The sequence below is a fragment of the Mus musculus genome, chromosome 6, assembly GCF_000001635.26.
Source record: "Mus musculus strain C57BL/6J chromosome 6, GRCm38.p6 C57BL/6J".
Classification (NCBI taxonomy): Eukaryota; Metazoa; Chordata; class Mammalia; order Rodentia; family Muridae; genus Mus; species Mus musculus.
Genome location: NC_000072.6, coordinates 39,146,670 through 39,166,391, shown reverse-complemented (window position 1 = coordinate 39,166,391; position 19,722 = coordinate 39,146,670). Strand labels below are relative to the sequence as shown.

General features: G+C 38.7%; 1 protein-coding gene and 1 long non-coding RNA gene across 2 annotated transcripts in view; one reads left to right on the top strand and one right to left on the bottom strand.

Moving 5' to 3' along the window:
- Positions 1–19,722, top strand: part of Kdm7a (lysine (K)-specific demethylase 7A) — a 70,154-nt gene that overhangs the window by 40,382 nt on the left and 10,050 nt on the right. The window contains exons 9-17 of the mRNA NM_001033430.4: positions 1,189–1,295; positions 8,087–8,178; positions 13,490–13,579; positions 14,925–15,134; positions 16,981–17,105; positions 17,296–17,450; positions 18,591–18,688; positions 19,056–19,204; positions 19,329–19,537. Of these exons, the coding sequence (NP_001028602.2) occupies positions 1,189–1,295; positions 8,087–8,178; positions 13,490–13,579; positions 14,925–15,134; positions 16,981–17,105; positions 17,296–17,450; positions 18,591–18,688; positions 19,056–19,204; positions 19,329–19,537 (1,235 nt within the window). The remainder of the gene's footprint in view (positions 1–1,188; positions 1,296–8,086; positions 8,179–13,489; positions 13,580–14,924; positions 15,135–16,980; positions 17,106–17,295; positions 17,451–18,590; positions 18,689–19,055; positions 19,205–19,328; positions 19,538–19,722) is intronic.
- The window catches only part of 4930599N23Rik (RIKEN cDNA 4930599N23 gene), a 29,840-nt gene continuing 28,197 nt past the window's right edge, over positions 18,080–19,722 (bottom strand). Inside the window, exons 3-4 of the long non-coding RNA NR_045813.1 lie at positions 19,341–19,514; positions 18,080–18,324 (exon numbers count right to left, since the gene is read on the bottom strand). This is a non-coding gene — a long non-coding RNA (RIKEN cDNA 4930599N23 gene). The remainder of the gene's footprint in view (positions 18,325–19,340; positions 19,515–19,722) is intronic.

Below are 19,722 nucleotides of genomic sequence, written 5' to 3'. Positions count from 1 at the left end.
GAATTTTAGAGGATCCTTTCAAATGTAAAATAAAATTAATAACTTGTTCAACATGATGATAGCTCCCACATTTTAAATTTTATAAAATATACTTTTCTTTGTCTATAAACTAGTATTGTGAGAATGATTAAATTAGTCAGATTTGGGTATACCTGTGGAGATAGAACAATCCTTAAGTCAGGATTGCTGTCAAAATACCTTTATATTTTGATATAGGCAGTTATTTCACCTTTTGATGAGAGCTGACCTTGTGCTTTATCCCTTCACTGTACTCAGAAAGGGTATACTGTTAGCCACATTACATACAGTAACAATACCTCATAATGGACACTGAGTGATGGCTCAGAAAAGGGGAAGTACCTTTTGGAAGCCATGGATCATTGGGATTCCCCGAATGTGGTGACTCCTGCCACTATGTGTGTACATGGCAGCCCTTAATGTTTTGGCTGTTGAAGTTAGCAAAAGAGATGATGGCTCCTACACATACAAGGCTTTTAATCCATGGTAGGTTGTTTTAGTCATAAGTTTCAGTCATTTTGTACCTGAGCTATTTCTGGAGCAGAGATGACTACTTCTATAATGCTATAGAATCTATAACAGAAGACCAATATTGTAAAAACTATGGTCCTTATCTTTATACTTTGACTAGTGCCAAGTATGGTATTTATTGATCCTGAATGCTTAATAGAGCCTAAAGAGAATGTTGGTGGATATTGCAGTGTTGCCCAACACATGGACTTTTAACTGATTTTCAACATTGTTTTACTAGTGGAACTATCATAAAATCTCTGTGTTAAAATTAGGATACAAATCCCAGGAAATGAAGTGATATTTTACAATATCCAATGTAACTTTTCTTTCGAGACAGGGTTTCTCTGTGTAGTCCTGGCCATCCTGAACTTACTCTGTAGACCAGGCTGGCCTCAAACCCAGAGATTTGCCTGATTCTGCCTTCTGATTGCTGGGATCAAAGATGTACACCACTACCACCACCTGGCCCCCATGTAATTCTTAGGTAGACTGTCAAATTTAGTAAGGTCACAGTTTGATCTTGTCAAAAAGTGATATTGTTAAGTAAATATACAGTCCATATTTATCATGGCCTGCTTGTTTTCAGTTGATTACCTTCATTTAACTTTTAAAATGCTAACATTAATATTAACTGTTCTTCAAATTTCATTCATTTAGGTGTTATGAGATGGAAAAAAGACTAAAAACACCAGATCTTTTCAAATTTCCTTTCTTTGAAGCCATATGCTGGTTTGTAGCCAAAAGTTTGCTGGAAACCTTGAAAGGTAATGAGTCATTTGCACACTCTGTTCTGTGATGAAATGTATGATTGCAGAGTCTTTGAGGGGTACCTTTTCCTAGATGTCACCATCCATTTTAAAATTATTTTGTTTTTATCTTTAAGTGTGTGTGTGTGTGTGTGTGTGTTTGGGGTGGGTGAGTACAGTGTCGGAAACTGAACTGAGGTCCTCTGCAAAAGCAACACACTCCTTTAACTGCTGAGCCATCTCTCTAGTCTGGCTCCCCCCAACCCCTTTTAAAAGTATGGATTTTCCCCCAACCCTTTTTAAAATATGGATTTTTCCCCTTCCCCTGATAAAAATCTTTTTAGCACTTAGAGCAGTGTTTCTCAATCTTTAATATACTTCCTCATGTTGTAGAGACTCACCCCCATCATAAAATTATTTTGTTACTACTTAAAAACTCTAATTTTGTTACTGTTATAAATCATAATTCAAATATCTGATATGCAGGATATCTGATATACCACACTGTTAAAGGGTCATTTGACCCCAAAGGGGTTATAATCCACAGGTTGAGAACCAATAAGTTAGAATATTTAGTATATAATAACCCCCTTCCTGGGAAATGTTTCATTTAGTGGATGAGTGGCCTGCACACATTTTAGTGTTTTGCTCTCTAATGTGTAGTTTGTTATTACCTAACACTTGTTCTTAAATATTTGCCTAAATAATTAGAGGAATGGGGGATAGGCATGGTAGTGCATGCTTTTAACCCTAGCACTTAGGAGGCAGAGGTAGGCAGCTCTTCAGGGTGTTTTTTTTTTTGTTTTGTTTTTTGTTTTTTGTTTTTCAAGACAGGGTTTCTCTGTGTAGCCCTGGCTGTCCTGGAACTCACTCTGTAGACCAGGCTGGCCTCGAACTCAGAAATCTGCCTGCCTCTGCCTCCCAAGTGCTGGGATTAAAGGTGTGTGCCATCACGCCTGGCCTGTTTTTTGTTTTTCTTATTTTTAAACGGTCTCACTGTGTACAGAACTCACTGTGTAGAATAGGCTGGCTTCAAACACAGAGAGATTGACTAGCCTCTGTCTACCAAGTGCTGGGATTAAAAGATGTGCATCACACTTGGCCCAACACTAAATTTTTTGAAGAATGATCATGGAGCGGCTGTCTGTATCTTCCTTAGTGTCTTTTACAATGTTGTTCAACCTTGCACTTTCATATCTTGATAGATTTATTCCTAGGTACTTTGCAGTTTAGTGCTATTAAGAAAATAACGTATAGTTATTCCCATGGTAGAACCATGTAAAATTGCTATTTTCATATTTCAAAATGGTCAAATACTGGCAACTCCATATGGTTCAACCTAATTGCAAGGGTCCAACCCAGGACCTTGTGCATATTAGGCAAGTCTTCTACTACTTAGCTATAATATAATCCTAGCCCTGAAACAAGCACTTTTCAAAGCATCAATTAAGTCGTTTTTGTTTGCCTTGAATAGAGGTTACCTGTGTGAATAGCCTTTTTAAACTAGGTGCACACAAGTATGTGTGCTTGCCGTCATTATAGGCATTCATCCTGGAAATAGGAATGGTTAGTTGTTTCCTCACAGCACATTCTTCATCACTAACCCTTTTACGTGGACTGTTGGCACCTGATTGTTAAACACTCGTATGATATGGGTTAAGTGACCTCCAAACTGTATTTCATGCCAGTGATAATAACAGTTAGCCAGTTTGGATTTCTCTAAGTCAGCTACTGAAGTATCTTGCTTTTGCATTAACTTACTTAAATTTTGGCCACATATAAAATTAATACACTTGAGATTTTTAGTCACTCTCTTTTAAAATAAAAAAAGGCATTTATATATGTGTATGTATGCATTTATACATATAACAAGGTTACTGAATAAAAAAATTGGTAAAAATTATTTCAATATTCTTGTAAAAAAAAATCTTTCATTTGCTTGATGTAATACTTCTTTGGCTAAGCTAGGTCCTGGAGGTTCCTGGCCTCTGTACAATCTAGTCTAGGCCTAGAATGTTTTCAGCCTCTGAGACTGACTGCTGAATCAGCTCACCCTTTTCTTAGTCTTTCTGAACGCTGGCTGGCTGGTTCAACTCAGCTGTTCTGCTCAAACTCCTCTCCAAGATGACTGATTCAATATGGCTATTCTCTCTTGGGCACTCCTGAGTTGCTCTGCTTGGCCTTACATTAACGTTAACAATCTTTCTAATCTTCTGACTCCTCTTGTTTTGTCTCTACCTGTGTCTAACTTGCTCGCTCTCTGCAACCTGTCTGTGTACAACTGCTCCTTCTCGCTCTCTGTGCTGCTCTACTTCCCTCTCAACTCTACTGTGTAGCTCTCAGGACTACTGTACTCCTGTACTGTACTTTCTCCTTCCTGTTTTCGCTGTCTCCCCCTTAAGTAGCTGCTTTCCTTTCCCCTCTATTCTTGTGAGAGTTGGGCATATTCTGTCAAGTCTTTCTTGCATTTGACACTTTGTCTGCCACTCAATTAGACATCACTTTCAAACATGGGTGCTTCCGTCTACAAACTAACTTTACCTTCATTGTTTGGAATTAAAAGTAAGTACTAAGGGTGTGTCTCTCTTCCATCCAGACTGGAAACAGGTTCAAATATCTTGTAATATAGACTATCACTGAATTTAAAAAAGAAAAAGAAAAACGTGGACTATCCTACAGTGTAATTAAGTTACAGCTTCCTCTGATTCTCTACGTAGTCACTGTCGTTACTTTTGACAGTAATACTTTTGTCTTCATTACCCATGTTTTAAATGAAAATAATTTTTTCCATTTGTAAATTTCATATAAAAATTTCAAAGGGATACTATCCGTGGCCTTTAAAAATGATATTTTATCTATTTATTTTGGTGTAGGAGGGGTGTGAGTCTGCCGCTGTGTATGGAGGGCAAAGATAAGTTTTTGGGAGTTGGTTCTCCCCTTCACCATGTGGCCCCGGAACCAAACTCCGGTCATGGGGCTCTGTGTCAAATGCTTTTGCACACTGAGCCATCTTGCCAGCCCTCCTGTGACCTTTCACTTGGTATTGTTTTGCCTATTTGAGATAGGGTCTCTCTTGATGAAGCTGTCTCTTTACTGCTAGCATTGCAGATGTGCGTTACCACAATTGCGTTATCCAACTATTGTCTGTAACAGTGGTTGTCACCTGTAAAATAAATATGTTAATGTTAATACACCTAGTCTACAATTGTTGAATATTTGGGGATTGTTTTTTAGTGTTTGGCAGTTACAGAAAATGGTTTTTGACAAGTCCTAGTCAGTATCACCTTGTACATGAGTTCGCCTAGAGAACTGACTCAGTCGCTAATGTTGTTACATCTGTGAGTAACGAGTTTTGGTCCGTTCTTTCTAATATTTGTATCTCTTTTGTTTTTATCTCTCTACTGTGTCAAGGCCCTGAGGGCATAACTAAGAACAGGAAAGGTGGGCACACATATTTTCTTCATAATCAGGAAAGGAAAACTTTTAGCCTTATACTTTAAAGTGTTATAGTTGCTTTTTGTTTTTTGATACCTTTAACAGGTTTAGGAAGTTTTTATCTTTAAATTATCATCTTGGTTGTGTGGTTTTGTTTGTTTCCTTTCTTTCTTTTAAAGTAATGGGGTGTCTGGAGGAGATGGCTTACTGTACAAACATAAAGGGATGAATCTCCGATTCTATAACCCATATAAAAGTCAAGTACAGTGGCCACGGAGGGTGCACACGGAGAATCCCTGGTGCTCACTAGCTGCTGAGGTAGTTTTGTCCAGCCATTGAGCTCCAGGTTCAGTGAGAAACCATGATTCAAAAAGTAAGGGGGCAAGCCAGGGAGGTGGCTCAGTGGATACACACAGTACTTGCCGCCAAGCCTGAGGACCGACTTCAGTCTCCTTGGACCCATGTGGTGGAAGGAGAAAAACTGTCTTCTAACCTCACACATAATCACAGTGGTAGGCATGCACTTCCTTTCCTGAAAAAAAAAAAATGTTGAAGAAATAAATTGGAGGGTTGTACAATATGCCACACATTGGGCTTTTAATTTTACCTTATTTAGTGTATATTCATGTGTGTGCATGAAAGTGTCCTCAGAGGCTAGAAGACGGCACCGGATCCCTTGGAGCTAGAGTTAGACGTGTTCTGAGCCATCTGGTGTGGAGCTGAGAACAAAACCCTAGTCTTCTGTAAGAGCAGCAAGTGCTCTTAACTATTAGGCCATCTCTCTGTCCCCAATGCTTTTCAAAAATCTCATAGTTTATATGTTTCTTAACACTTTTAATTTTAAATTTCAAAGTATTTGGGGTTTTCTGTAGTTGTCTGTTACTATTATCTATATTGATTTCTAGCTTAATTGTATTTTGGGCATATAAGTGATTTAGATCATTGGATATTTGTTGAGGACTTTTTATTTTCCTGAGGTGTGGATGATTTTGTAAATATGCTGAGTATGTCTGAAAAAAATGTGCATTTTGCAATTCCTAGGTGCAATATCACATTTATGATTGTTGAATCAAATGTTATATTGCTTGAATTGAATTATCTATTTTTTCAGTCCACCTTATTGCTTACTATTTTTGCTAGAAATATTCCACTGTGATTATGAAATTGCTTATATGCTATTTTGTAGTTTTGTCTTCTTTTCTGTTTTCCAGGCTTGTTATTTTAAATATTTTTCTAGTGAGTTGAATGTGTTGAAATGATGCTTTATTAGTGACTATGGCTGTCTCAACTTTATTTTGAAAGCTTGGCATCTTTTCCCCACTTTTATTTTTTTAAAGATTTATTTATTTATTATATGTAAGTAGACTGTAGCTGTCTTCAGACACTCCAGAAGAGGGTGCCAGATCTCCTTTCAGATGGTTGTGAGCCACCACGTGGTTGCTGGGAATTGAACTCAGGACCTTCGGAAGAACAGTCAGTGCTCTTAACCACTTCAGTGCTCCAGCCCCTTCCCCACTTTTTTTTTTTTTGTTTTTCTTTTCCCCCACATTTTTTTATTCGATATTTTCTTCATTTACATTTCAAATGCTATCCCAAAAGTCCCCTATACCCTCCCCCCACCCTGCTCCCCTACCCACTCACTCCCACTTCTTGGCCCTGGCATTTCCAGTACTAGGGCATATAAAGTTTGCTAGACCAAGGGGCATCTCTTCCCAATGATGGCCGACTAGGCCATCTTCTGCTACATATGCAGCTAGAGATAGGAGCTCTGGGGGTACTGATTAGTTCATATTGTTGTTCCACCTATAGGGTTGCAGACCCCTTCAGCTCTTGGGTACTTTCTCTAGCTCCTATATTGGGGGCCCTGTGTTACATCCAATAGCTGACTGTGAGCATCCACTTCTGTATTTACCAGGTACTGGCAAAGCCTCACAGGAGACAGCTATATCAGGGTCCCTTCAGCAGAATCTTGCTGGTGTATGCAATAGTGTCTGCTTTTGGTGGCTGATTATGGGATGGATCCCCAGGTGGGGCAGTTTCTGGATGGTCTTAGCTCCAAACTTTGTCTCTGCAACTCCTTCCATGGATATTTTATTCCGTATTCTAGGAGGAATGAAGTATCCACACATTGGATACTCTTTCTCCACATCCTCTCAAGCATCTGCTGTCACCTGAATTTTTGATCTTAGCCATTCTGACTGGTGTGAGGTGGAATCTCAGGGTTGTTTGATTTGCATTTCCCTGATGATTAAGAATGTTGAACATTTTTTCAGTTGCTTCTCAGCTATTTGGTATTCCTCAGGTGAGAATTCTTTGTTTAGCTCTGTACCCCATTTTTTAATAGGATTATTTGAATTTCTGGAGTTCAGCTTCTTGAGTTCTTTGTATATATTGGATATTAGTCCCTTATCAGATTTAGGATTGGTAAAAATTCTTTCCCAATCTGTTGGTGGTCTTTTTGTCTTATTGACAGTATCTTTTGCCCTATAGAAGCTTTGCAATTTTATGAGGTCCTATTTGTCAAATCTTGATCTTACCGCACAGGCCATTGCTGTTCTGTTTAGGAATTTTTTTCCCCTGTGCCCATATCTTTGAGGCTTTTCCCACTTTCTCCTCTATAAGTTTCAGTGTCTCTGGTTTTATGTGGAGTTCCTTGATCCACTTAGACTTGAGCTTTGTACAAGGAGATAGGAATGGATCAATTCTCATTCTTCTACATGATAACCGCCAGTTGTGCCAGCACCATTTGTTGAAAATGCTGTCTTTTTTCCACTGGATGGTTTTAGCTCCCTTGTTAAAGATCAAGTGACCATAGGTGTGTGGGTTCATTTCTGGGTCTTCAATTCTATTCCATTGATCAACCTGTCTGTCACTGTACCAGTACCATGCAGTTTTTATCACAATTGCTCTGTAGTATAGCTTGAGGTCAGGCAAGGTGAATCCAGCAGAGGTTCTTTTATTGTTGAGCATAGTTTTTTGCTATCCTAGGTTTTTTGTTATTCCAGATGAATTTGCAAAATGCCCTTTCTAACTCTGTGAAGAATTGAGTTGGAATTTTGATGCCTTCCCCACCTTTTTTGTGGGTGGATTTCAAGACAGGATTTCTCTGTGTAGCCTTGGCTGCCTGGGAATTCGCTCTGTAGACCAGAGTGGCCTAGAATTAACAAAGATCCACCTGCCTAGTGACTAACAAAATCCTACTGTTTTATGTTAAACATTTCTGTATTTTTTTATATGCTTAATATAAGCATTTAGTATCACGTACTCTGTTTCTTCTTCTTTGTCTTTTGGATTATTCCTTGTCCTGTTTTGGATGTTGTTAAGTTTGATACTTGAAATTTAACTTTCTTTCCTGTCTCATGTCATTCCAACAGAACTGAAAGAAGATGGTTTCCAGCCTCAAAGTTACTTAGTACAGGGAGTAAAAGCACTGCATACTGCTTTAAAATTATGGATGAAAAAAGAAGTAAGTTGTTACTGCTATGGTTTTTGTTTTAGTTTTAGGGGTTTTGTTTTTTGTTTTTGTTTGTTTTCATTTTTGTTTTGTTTTTTTGGTTTAAGATTAAGAAAACGGAACTTTGGTTATGTGGGCAGCATTTATGTGCTAGTTGTAAAAGGAATGGAAATTGTACTTTATATGCAGGTTGTACTCCGTGACAGATATACTGATTCTGGTTAGAGAATAAAGAACTTTACCTTTTGGAAGCAATCCCACTAAAATCAGGGACTAGACAAGGCAGCCTACTTTCTCCCTACCTATTCAACATAGTACTCAAAGTCCTACCCAGAGCAATTAGACAACAAAAGGAGGTCAAGGGGATACAAATTGGAAAGGAAGAAGTCAATATATCACTATTTGCAGATGATATGATAATATATATATAAGTAACCCTAAAAATTCTACCAAAGAACTCCTAAACCTGATAAACAGCTTCAATGAAGTATAAAATTAACTCAATAATAAAGAATAAAAGTATAGATAAAGAATAAAATAAAGAATAAAAGTATAATTAATAAAAAATAAAGTATAAAATTAACTCAATAATAAAGAATAAAATTAACTCAAACAAATCAGTGGCCTTTCTCTACACAAAGGATAAACAGGCTGAGAAAGAAATTAGGGAAACAACACCCTTCACAATAGTCACAAATAATATAAAATACCTTAGTGTGACTCTAAGGAAGTGAAAGATCTGTATAAGAACTTCAAGTACCTGAAGAAAGAAATCAAAGAAGATCTCAGAAGATGGAAAGATCTCCCATGCTCATGGATTGGCAGGATCACTATAGTAAAAATGGCTATCTTGCCGAAAGCAATCTACAGATTCAGTGTAATCCCCATCAAAATTCCAACTCAATTCTTCACAGAGTTAGAAAGGGCATTTTGCAAATTCATCTGGAATAACAAAAACCTAGGATAGCAAAAAACTATGCTCAACAATAAAAGAACCTCTGCTGGATTCACTTTGCCTGACCTCAAGCTATACTACAGAGCAATTGTGATAAAAACTGCATGGTACTGGTACAGTGACAGACAGGTTGATCAATGGAATAGAATTGAAGACCCAGAAATGAACCCACACACCTATGGTCACTTGATCTTTAACAAGGGAGCTAAAACCATCCAGTGGAAAAAAGACAGCATTTTCAACAAATGGTGCTGGCACAACTGGCGGTTATCATGTAGAAGAATGAGAATTGATCCATTCTTATCTCCTTGTACAAAGCTCAAGTCTAAGTGGATCAAGAAACTCCACATAAAACCAGAGACACTGAAACTTATAGAGGAGAAAGTGGGAAAAGCCTCGAAGATATGGGCATAGGGGAAAAAATTCCTAAACAGAACAGCAATGGCTTGTGCTGTAAGATTGAGAATTGACAAATGGGATCTCATGGAATTGCAAAGCTTCTGTAGAGCAAAAAATACTGCCAATAAGACAAAAAGACCACCAACAGATTGGGAAAGAATTTTTACCAATCCTAAATCAGATAGGGGACTAATATCCAATATATACAAAGAACTCAAGAAGATGGACTCCAGAATATCAAATAACCCTATTTAAAAATGGGGTACAGGGCTAAACAAAGAATTCTCACCTGAGGAATACTAAATGGCTGAGAAGCACCTGAAAAAATGTTCAGCATCCTTAATCATCAGGGAAATGCAAATCAAACAACCCTGAGATTCCACTTTACACCAGTCAGAATGTCTAAGATCAAAAATTCAGGTGACAGCAGATGCTGTCAAGGATGTGGAGAAAGAGGAACACTCCACCATGGTAGGTGGGATTGCAAGCTGGTACAACCACTCTGGAAATCAGTCTGGCGGTTCCTCAGAAAATTGGACATAGCACTACTGCTAGATCCAGCAATATCTCTCCTGGCCATATACCCAGATGATGTTCCAACTGGTAATAAGGACACATGCTCCACTATGTTCATAGCAGCCCTATTTATAATAGCCAGAAGCTGGAAAGAACCCAGATGTCCGTCAACAGAGGAGTGGATACAAAAAATGTGGTACATTTACACAATGGAGTACTACCTCAGCAATTAAAAAGAATGTATTCATGAAATTCTTGGGCAAATGGATGTATCTGGAGGATATTCATCCTAAGTGAGGTAACCCAATCACAAAAGAAGTCACTTGATATGCACTCACTGATAAGTGGATATTAGGGATATTAGCCCAGAAACTAGAATACCCAAGATACAACTTCCAAAACACAAGAAAATCAAGAAGGAAGACCAATGCGTGGATACTTCATTCCTCCCTAGAATACAGAATAAAATACCCATGGAAGTAATTAAAGAGACAAAGTTTGTAGCTGAGACGGAAGGAAGGACCATCCAGAGACTGCCCCACCCGGGGATCCATCCGTTATACAACTACCAAAGCCAAATACTGTTGTATATGCCAGAAAGATTTTGCTGACAGGACCCTGATACAGCTCTCTTCTTGTGAGGCTTTGCCAGTGTCTGGCAAATACAGAAGTGGATGCTCACAGTCAGCTATTGAATGGAACACTGGGCCCCCAATGGAGCTGCTAGAGAAAGTTCCCAAGGAGCTGAAGGGCTTTGCAACCCTATAGGAGGAACAACAATATGAACTAACCAGTATCCCCAGAGCTTGTATCTCTAGCTGCATATGTAGAAGAGAATGGCCTAGTTGGCCATCAATGGGAGGAGAGGCCCTTGGTCTTGTGAAGATCAGTACAGGGGAATGCCAGGGCCAGGAAGTCGGGGTGGGTGGGCTGGGGAGGGGGTGGAGGGGGGAGGGTATAGGGTGCTTTGGGGATAGCATTTGAAATGCAAATGAAGAAAATATCTAATTAAAAAAAAGAACTTTAGCTTTTCTTTAAACTTGAAAAAACAAAATGCAAGTTTATTTAAGATATGACTAAGAAACAAACATGCAAATACAGTAAAAAGAAGCTATGCTGAGCTCTTAGCATGCCAAGCACTGGGCTTTGTCTTTCCATGTGTGACCTCATTTAGTCTCAGAGCAGCTGTATAAGGCCTGGTGCTGCTGTTGCTGTCTGCATCTAAGTAACTTTCCCAAGAGAACTGGCATGGCTGACATGTAAAGCTGGACTCTGAGATTGCAAGTCCCTGCTCTGTACCACTATGGTTGATTTATATAAAAATGAGGGAAAGGAAGGGGCAAGACCTATTTATGGCTCAGTTATTTGCAGTTACACACACACACACACACACACCCTCATCATCATAAATATTTAAAAGGTTGTATTTGGGGAGCAATAAGTAAAGCTATCGGCCCTTGTAGCCTCATGCTCCCTTTTACTTTAGGATTATTGCTATATTAGGGCAGATGTTACAGAAACACCCAGGAAAGTAGAACCGTGCCCACCACAGGTTCTCCCGTGCATGAGGAGGAAAAGCATGAGCATTGTAACAGCTACGTAATGTGCTGAAGGGGGAGCTGTGCAAATGTGTGCCATGCTCTTAAGAGTAACTTGTATCCCTGTTTGTAATTACCTAACTCAGTGTCTCAGTTTTTTCAGTTGTACTGTGGCAGTAATCATCATAACCTGTAAAAGGCTGAGCACCTCCAGTCTGAAGTCTACAGTGTTCCCAAATCTAAAATATGTCTGCTCCCAAGTGTAGCCTCCCCTCTCCCAGCCTTAATGGTTCCACTGTTTACACCTGGATGGAGCTTGCAGGCTCAATCGTTCTGCCACGCTCACAGCTGGAACCTGCCGCTTTGCTGTTCGGAGCCATACACGTGGTCACCCTGCTACTGGACTCCAAGATTATTTGGCGGGAATCGGGCCCCTCCCCCTTCCTTCATAACGGAGTGCCGGAATAGTAAAAATTGAACCTTGAGCAGAGAGCTTTGTTTTGGTTCCTTCCTTATCTCGCACAGCCCAGCCCTTCTTCTCTTTCAGGTTTCCAAAATGCCTTTCCAGGCTAGAACCCAGGCTGTGATCTGCTGGCCGGACACAACAGCCAAGTCTCTTAGATGAGGTATCTCCAACCTGCACTCTCTCAGTCTGATATTGAGAGGATTAAGTGGGTTCATGCCTGCCAAGTGTACTTAACAGTGTCTGTGCTCTAAGATCCAGAATCGACAAATGGGACCTCATAAGATTGCAAAGCTTCTGTAGGGCAAAGATACTGTCAATAAGACAAAAAGGCCAACAGATTGGGAAAGGATCTTTACCAATCCTAAATCAGATAGGGGACTAATATCCAATATATACAAAGAACTCAAGAAGATGGACTCCAGAATATCAAATAACCCTATTAAAAAATGGGGTACAGAGCTAAACAAAGAATTCTCACCTGAGGAATACCAAATGGCTGAGAAGCACCTGAAAAAATTTGTTAGCACTATTCTGTATTACTGTTAATAACTAATTTGTTTCAACAAGTTATACTACTAAAAACAAGTCTGAAAGTCACACGCCTTTAAACCCAGCACCCAGAAGGCAGAGGCAGAAGGATCTCTGAGTTCAAGGCTAGCCTGCTAAATAGACTTGAGTTCTAAAACAGGCAAGGCCACACAGCAAAACCATATTTCAAAGAATAAAAAGTCTGCTAGAAACAAAAATATAGAAACTAGTATGTATCTAAAAATAAAATGTCCTTAGATTAATATTTATAAATAGACATAAAATAGTATTAGTTTATAGTTAATAAATATGCTCACTTCCTAGTTGATTTCTTGTTTCTGTTAATGGTATCTTTTCCTCATTTGCTTTTGACTATTAAACTTTTAACTCAAATCTATTCAGATTATACTTTCCATTACAAAACCATTATTCCCTCCCTAAAAAAATCCTTATGTATTCTGAATTAAATATTAGGGTTAATTTCTTTATTACTAGTTATAGTTAGAATCACAGCAGGATTTGAGGTGTAGAGTACATTATAAATAAGATTCACTGTGAGGCAAATCCATTTTAAACTCTTTTTCTTTTTGGTTCTGGATTTTGGTTTTCATTTTTTGAGACAGGGTTTCTCTGTGTAGCCCGGGTTGTTCTAGAACTCACTCTGTAGGCCAGGCTGGCCTCGAACTCACAGAGATCTCTCTGTCCCTACCTCCTAGCTATTGGGATTAAAGGCATGCACATGCCACCACTGGTATTTTTGATAATGTAGATCTTCTTAGGTGACATTACACCAAGTATATAAACTCTTGAGAATCAATTCATATTATCTGGTAGTGTCTTTAAAATACATAGAACTTTATAAAGTAGATTGGGCTTTGTATATTTAATTGACTTTGGTTTTCTTTATTACTTCAAATACAGCTTGTATCTGAACATGCCTTTGAGATTCCAGACAATGTTAGACCTGGGCATCTTATTAAGGAACTTTCTAAAGTAATTCGAGCAATAGAGGTAAGAATAGCAGTGATCTGTGTCTGCTTGCTATCTGTCTTGAGAACCAATAGATCTGCCACTGTGCTATGAATATTTAACCACTGACACGTGTGAAGTAGAACAGCGCCAAGTTAGCTTTACAGATTTTAGGTGTCTGATGTCTTATAGAGAAATTTAGAGTAGTGTGTTGTTATAAAACAACAGAGGCAGTTCCAGTTACTGTAAATTCTTTTAAGTTCCTACAAAAGTTCCAACAAAAGTTATAGTGCTTCGTTCTCTTTAGTTTCAGTTACCTAGAGATGAATGTCTAGGAAGTATTTAGAGGAAGGGATAAAACAGTGATTGTGTGAAGCTGGCTTGGAAATAATAATTAGGGAATCTCTTTGCCAAAAATGCTGGAACAACTGAGGGGCTAATGACTTTGATAAAAGCCCATAAAAATATATGAGCTTTGTCAGTATTGAAAAAAAAAAAAAAAAGGGTTTTCATTGCAGTAGTTCTTCAGGAAAGTAGCTTGATTAGTGTGTAGTCTGAAATAAGAGGAAATTCATTGAAAGCCATCGTGTAATTTAACATCTTACATTAGGACTATGTTTGTAGAATGGGAGGAGCTGCAGACATAGTTCAGCAGTTACAGGTTGGCTTACAACCAGTGTCAAGAATGGAAGGCATTATACATCTGCAAAAAACATCAGTCATCTCCTTTTGTTCCTTGGTGCGGGGACTGAACCCAGGGCCTTGTGCTTGTCAAGCATGTACTCTACCTCTGAGCTACATCTCCAGCCCTTGATGCCGCAGTGCCAGCTTCACTATCCTTGGGTACAACAGTTAGTGATTTTCAGAGGTAGTAAAAATAACGGCATGTAAATGGGTTTCCTATCAAAAAGTTATCAAATATAAAATATATAAACATATGTTTATAAAACATATAGAATATTATCTGTAACTATATGTGCATATATATGTGTCTCGTGCACAGTAAAACCAAAACAGAATAAACTCAAAATTAATCGTTGAGTAAACAGGAGTATCATTTCTGAAAATGTCAACTTCAACGTAATATCGTAGATCTAAGATGGCAGCTCAGTGTGGTGGTGCATGCTTGTAATCCTAGTTCATGGAAGCTAAGGCAAGTCCCCTCCAGACGCCCCCACAAAATCCTCCCCAAATAAAACAAGGAAATGTACTTACTGTTCACAAAGTGTGTGGACGAGAGGGGAATAAAGGCCTCCAGAAAGCCGAGGCTTTGACGTTGCCTTAAGAATGTGCTTTGTTTTTTAAAGTATTTTTATGGTTGATTGTTTAGTCAAGTATATGTATAAGAGCCTTTTCATAAAACAAGCTCTGAATTTGATTCTTCTAGGAGGAAAATGGCAAACCAGTTAAATCTCAGGGAATTCCTTCTGTGTGTCCAGTTTCACGGCCTTCAAATGAGGCATCTCCACCATATCATTCCCGGAGAAAGATGAGGAAACTTCGAGATCATAATGTCCGAACTCCTTCTAACCTTGACATTCTTGAGCTCCATACAAGGGAAGTCCTCAAAAGATTAGAGATGTGTCCATGGGAGGAGGCAAGTATATATATGTGTGTAGTGTGTGTGTGTGTGTGTGTGTGTGTGTGTATGTATGTATGTATGTGTGTGTGTGTGTGTATATATATGTGTGTGTGTATATGTATGTATGTGTGTGTGTATATATATGTGTATGTATGTGTGTGTGTGTATATATATATATATGTATGTGTGTGTGTGTGTGTGTGTGTGTATATGTATGTATGTGTGTGTGTTTGTGTACATACACTCAGTACATGTAACAGTACAGCTGGTTTCTACTGTAGAGTCATAGATACTGTTTTGTCTGTGGAGACCATGAAGTCTTTTTAGCCAACAGTGTGGTACTAAGGAGCCTAGATTTCATTAATTGCTGACATGTTTAGGATTAAATTAATTAAATTAATAAGTTTATCCAACTAATCATGTGCTCTTCTGAACTCTGAAGAAGATGCTAGAGCAAGCAAAGTTGAGTCGTGCCCTCATGTAGCATTTTGTCAAAGTTTTAAGTTGGAAGATAGGACATATATTAAAATAGTAGCATTTCAAGATGGGCATTATGGTACATGCCTGTAATCTTAGCACTTGGGAGGTAACTCAGACCCAAAAGGACATGCATGGTATGTACTCACTAATAAGTAGATATTAGCCCAAACAAAAACAGAAACAGAAACCAGAATACCCAAGACACAGTCCACAGACCTTACACAGGTCAGCAAGCTGAAGGACCCAAGTGAGGACACCGCAGTCCCACTTTGGGAGGCAGGGCGAGAGGTAAGGCCAGCTTGGGCTACAACGGTGAGACCCTTTCTCTAACAAACAGGAGCAACAAAATATATGTTTCCAATGCTGAGTGTTTTGAGGGAACCCCAAACAGTAGTGGTTGATTGCTTTGCTGAAGTGCTCATAATACCTTTTAGGGGTTGATGTTTGACCTAACAGAAGGTGTCAAATAAACACACAGTATTGCTAGCCAAGGAAGATAAATACAGAAAGCCTGTCCTTGAGTCAACAGCAACCATTCGGACAATCAGAATGGGAGACTTTTAGAATAAATATGTTTAGGTTGGAGAAGTTCTGGTATACTGGACAGAGCAGGAGAGTGCGGAGTAGTGATACCTTTATAAACCATGCTACTGAGTTTGTGATAGGATTTGCTCATCCATAATTTTACATCATAAGCATAGGGTTGACAGTTAATTGAAAATACAATAGAGATGTTGCTGAGTTAAAATACTAAACGTTAGTCATTACACCCTTACATAATTTTATATTTGATATTATGTTGTTTTAAGATTAAATGGTTCTGAATCTACTTAACACATATAGTTATTTTGGGAACTTATTATGAAAGATCTCAAAGAGGAAGTAATTTTTTATACATTAAAAAACCAGCTCCTATTATCTCTTTTTGTTTGCTGTGGCTCTTGGGCCTAGTAGTGGTTGTGTGAATGCAATCTTGGTGGGAAGGATGAGGTCAAGGTTACGGTGAGTGGGAAGGTCTTTCTATACTTTATTAAGTAGAAGCAGCCAAGGAACATGAAAATGCCTAAAGCTGTATGACTCTAACCCTTTAGTATCCACAAAAAGGGCCTGTGTTTGGATTTGCTTTATGCAGATTTTGCATTTTATATTAGAAAATATGTTTTATTGCTAAATTGCCTTGCTGAAAGATGAACCATTTTGTATGTGTTGGAATGAGGAGCTCTGGATTATGGGACACTGAGATATCTCCAATCCCTGGATGGCTACCCATCCCTTTACAAGGCAGGCAGGACCATGGAAGAAGGGATAGTAAACACTCCTTTTTAGTTGAGTAGGCCTACCTGAAGGTGGAGATTAAATCAGTTCTGCTTTGTATTTTAAGGACCTACTGAGCTCTAAACTGAATGGAAAATTCAACAAACATCTCCAGCCATCTTCCACAGTACCTGAGTGGAGAGCGAAAGATAATGATCTACGATTACTGCTGACAAATGGAAGAATAATTAAGTATGTAAATATATCAAAGTATCAGATTAATTTTTGGTGGATCCCCTTTTGTCCATATAATGCCAACATTATCGCATAGACAATTGTATTAGAGGAAAGGGTCTCAATCCTCTGCTACGTCTAAATGGAGGGGAAGGGACTACAGAGCATGCTCTACTTTTGATGCAGTTATTTTTCCTATGTGGCACAGAGATGAGAGACAGCTGTTTGCAGATCGAAGTCTTTATACAGCAGATAGTGAAAATGAAGAGGACAAGAAGCCAACACAGAATGCAAACATGAAGACAGAACAGAGCTCAGGAAGAGAGGAGGCCGAAAGTCAAGGCTCTCCCAAACCACTCAACAGTATGTGTCCCTCCTTGTGCTATATGCAGTAGGTAACTTGCTGGTATTTGAGTTTGTTGTAGGATTGAAAATGTTTGCATTTTATAATACTGTTGGAAAATCTGAAGTATGTTTTGAGTAGTTCACTAATCTGCAAGGTGCTGAATGTGAGTGTCAAGTATAGTAGCTAGGGATAGATTACCAGTATATGGATATGTGAGAGTTGCAAGCCTTAGATAGATTCACTGTTTTTAAAGTCTTTTAAAAGCTCATAATGCTTTATGGCCTCTACTGTCCCAAATGAGTTTCAAGTTTAACTTAACTTCACATGTGGTAGCATGTCTTTCATTCTCATAATTAAGAGACATCTGGTTGGCTGATCTGTATCTAGTGGGAATCGAGGTAGTGTGATGTTATTTGATACCTGTTGATAGGAGGCTTCTACTGGTGCATTGATTGGTTATTGACAAATAAAGTAATAATAGGACTATCAAACACTGTAGTAGTATCACCTTCTCCTTGAAGTCTTTGCTCTTTGAATAAAGTGAACTTAAACAGTTTTAGGAAGAAAGAACAGTATATAGCTTTCCATTTAAAACATAATTAAAATCAATATTTTATCTTTGTGATGAAAGGATTCTGCATAATGAATATTACCGAATTCATTTTTAATTTCTTAGTTTCCACTAATTCCCAGTAAATCTGGTCCTCTGTAGTTGGTAGTTATTATGTCAGGGCAAGGCAGTGTATCACTGAGAGCTGATAGAAGAGTTGCTATGCAGTGGTGCTTGCAGAAGAGAAAGGCAGATAAGAGCCCAGGTAATAAACTGCTTGAAACCATGGTCCGTCCATAAATGCTCTTGAGGTTTGAAAGTTGCCTTTTTTTTTTTTCTTTCTAGTGAGAAAACCAAGGAAAAGGGAAAGTCAGAAGCAATTTGTAGTCATTTTAGTTAAAACAATTTTTTTGTTTTTTTTTTCTGGAAAGAAAAATACCACAAATATTCTAAGGACATACATCAGTCAGCTTGTATCTTGGTCAATTAGAAAAAAATGGGAAACTAAAATCAGTAAGGAAAGAGAGGTGTGGAGCTTGAAAGTTGTCTTGAAACTGGGTATACTTTAGAGGCCATGACTGTTTCTTATCCCTCTCGTCTTCACCAGGAATCTTTACAAGTGTGAGATCGGAACTCAGGAGTAGACCGTCAGAATATTCTGATGGTTCTGATTCAGAAGACTCTGGACCCGACTGCACTGCACTGGTACGTGTCATGGGTGGGGTGAGGACCACCCGTGTGGTCTCATCTGGAGGAGGAATGTGGATGACAGCTTTCCCAGAGCTTGTCTGTGCTCTGTGTGTGCACACCATCCAGTGACGGTCATGTTCCACGCATTTCTGTGTGGCTGTGGTAAGGGTGGAGGGAGAAATACTGCTGCTTATGTTTCTGACAGCTGTGTTTTACCTTTAAGTCTGTAACTGTGTGCTTTGTATCCAGGTAGTAGGTTACTATTGCTAGAGATTTTCAAATTTTGATATGAAATATTAAGACTCCAGCTTGTAAGCAGATAAACTGGTTAGTGTGTACAGCCTTAGTTTCTTTTTAGCTTTGTTTCTATTTATTATTTCAGAAAATTAACTTTGCCACTGAAGATTCTGAAAGTTCAGGTGATGAAAAGAAACATGAAATAACATCACACTTTAAAGAAGAGTCTGATATAGTGAGGAACCTCCTTCAGAAGAGCCAGAAGCCATCTAGACAGGAAATCCCAGTTAAAAGGTAGGCTTGCTGATGGAAGTAGTAGTTTTACATTGTGATGTAAATACTGTGAAAGTTTTCAAGTATACTGATTATTTTATCAGAAAAAAATACACCATTGTGTTTTGAATCACCTGCTCCTTAGGGAATGTCCTACCTCGACGAGCACAGAGGAAGAAGCTATTCAGGGCATGCTGTCCATGGCAGGGTTGCACTATTCCTCGTGTTTACAAAGGCAGATACAAAGCACAGATTGCAGTGGTGAGAAGAACTCTCTCCAGGATCCCAGCAGCTGCCACGGCAGTAACCCTGAGTTTAGGCAGTTGTATCGCTGCAATAAACCAGTGGAATTTGGTAAGAAACACAAAATCAGTCTCTGAAAAGTAATATATGATTCTACATTCAGTAGTGCTGTGATATTGTTGAAGTTAGAGATAATATGGATAAGGACTGTCTACTGTAAGAAGGACTTTATACAGTCACGTAAGGTGCAAGCATTAACTCAAAATTAGGGTCAGTGGGCTTGCTACCAAGCTCCT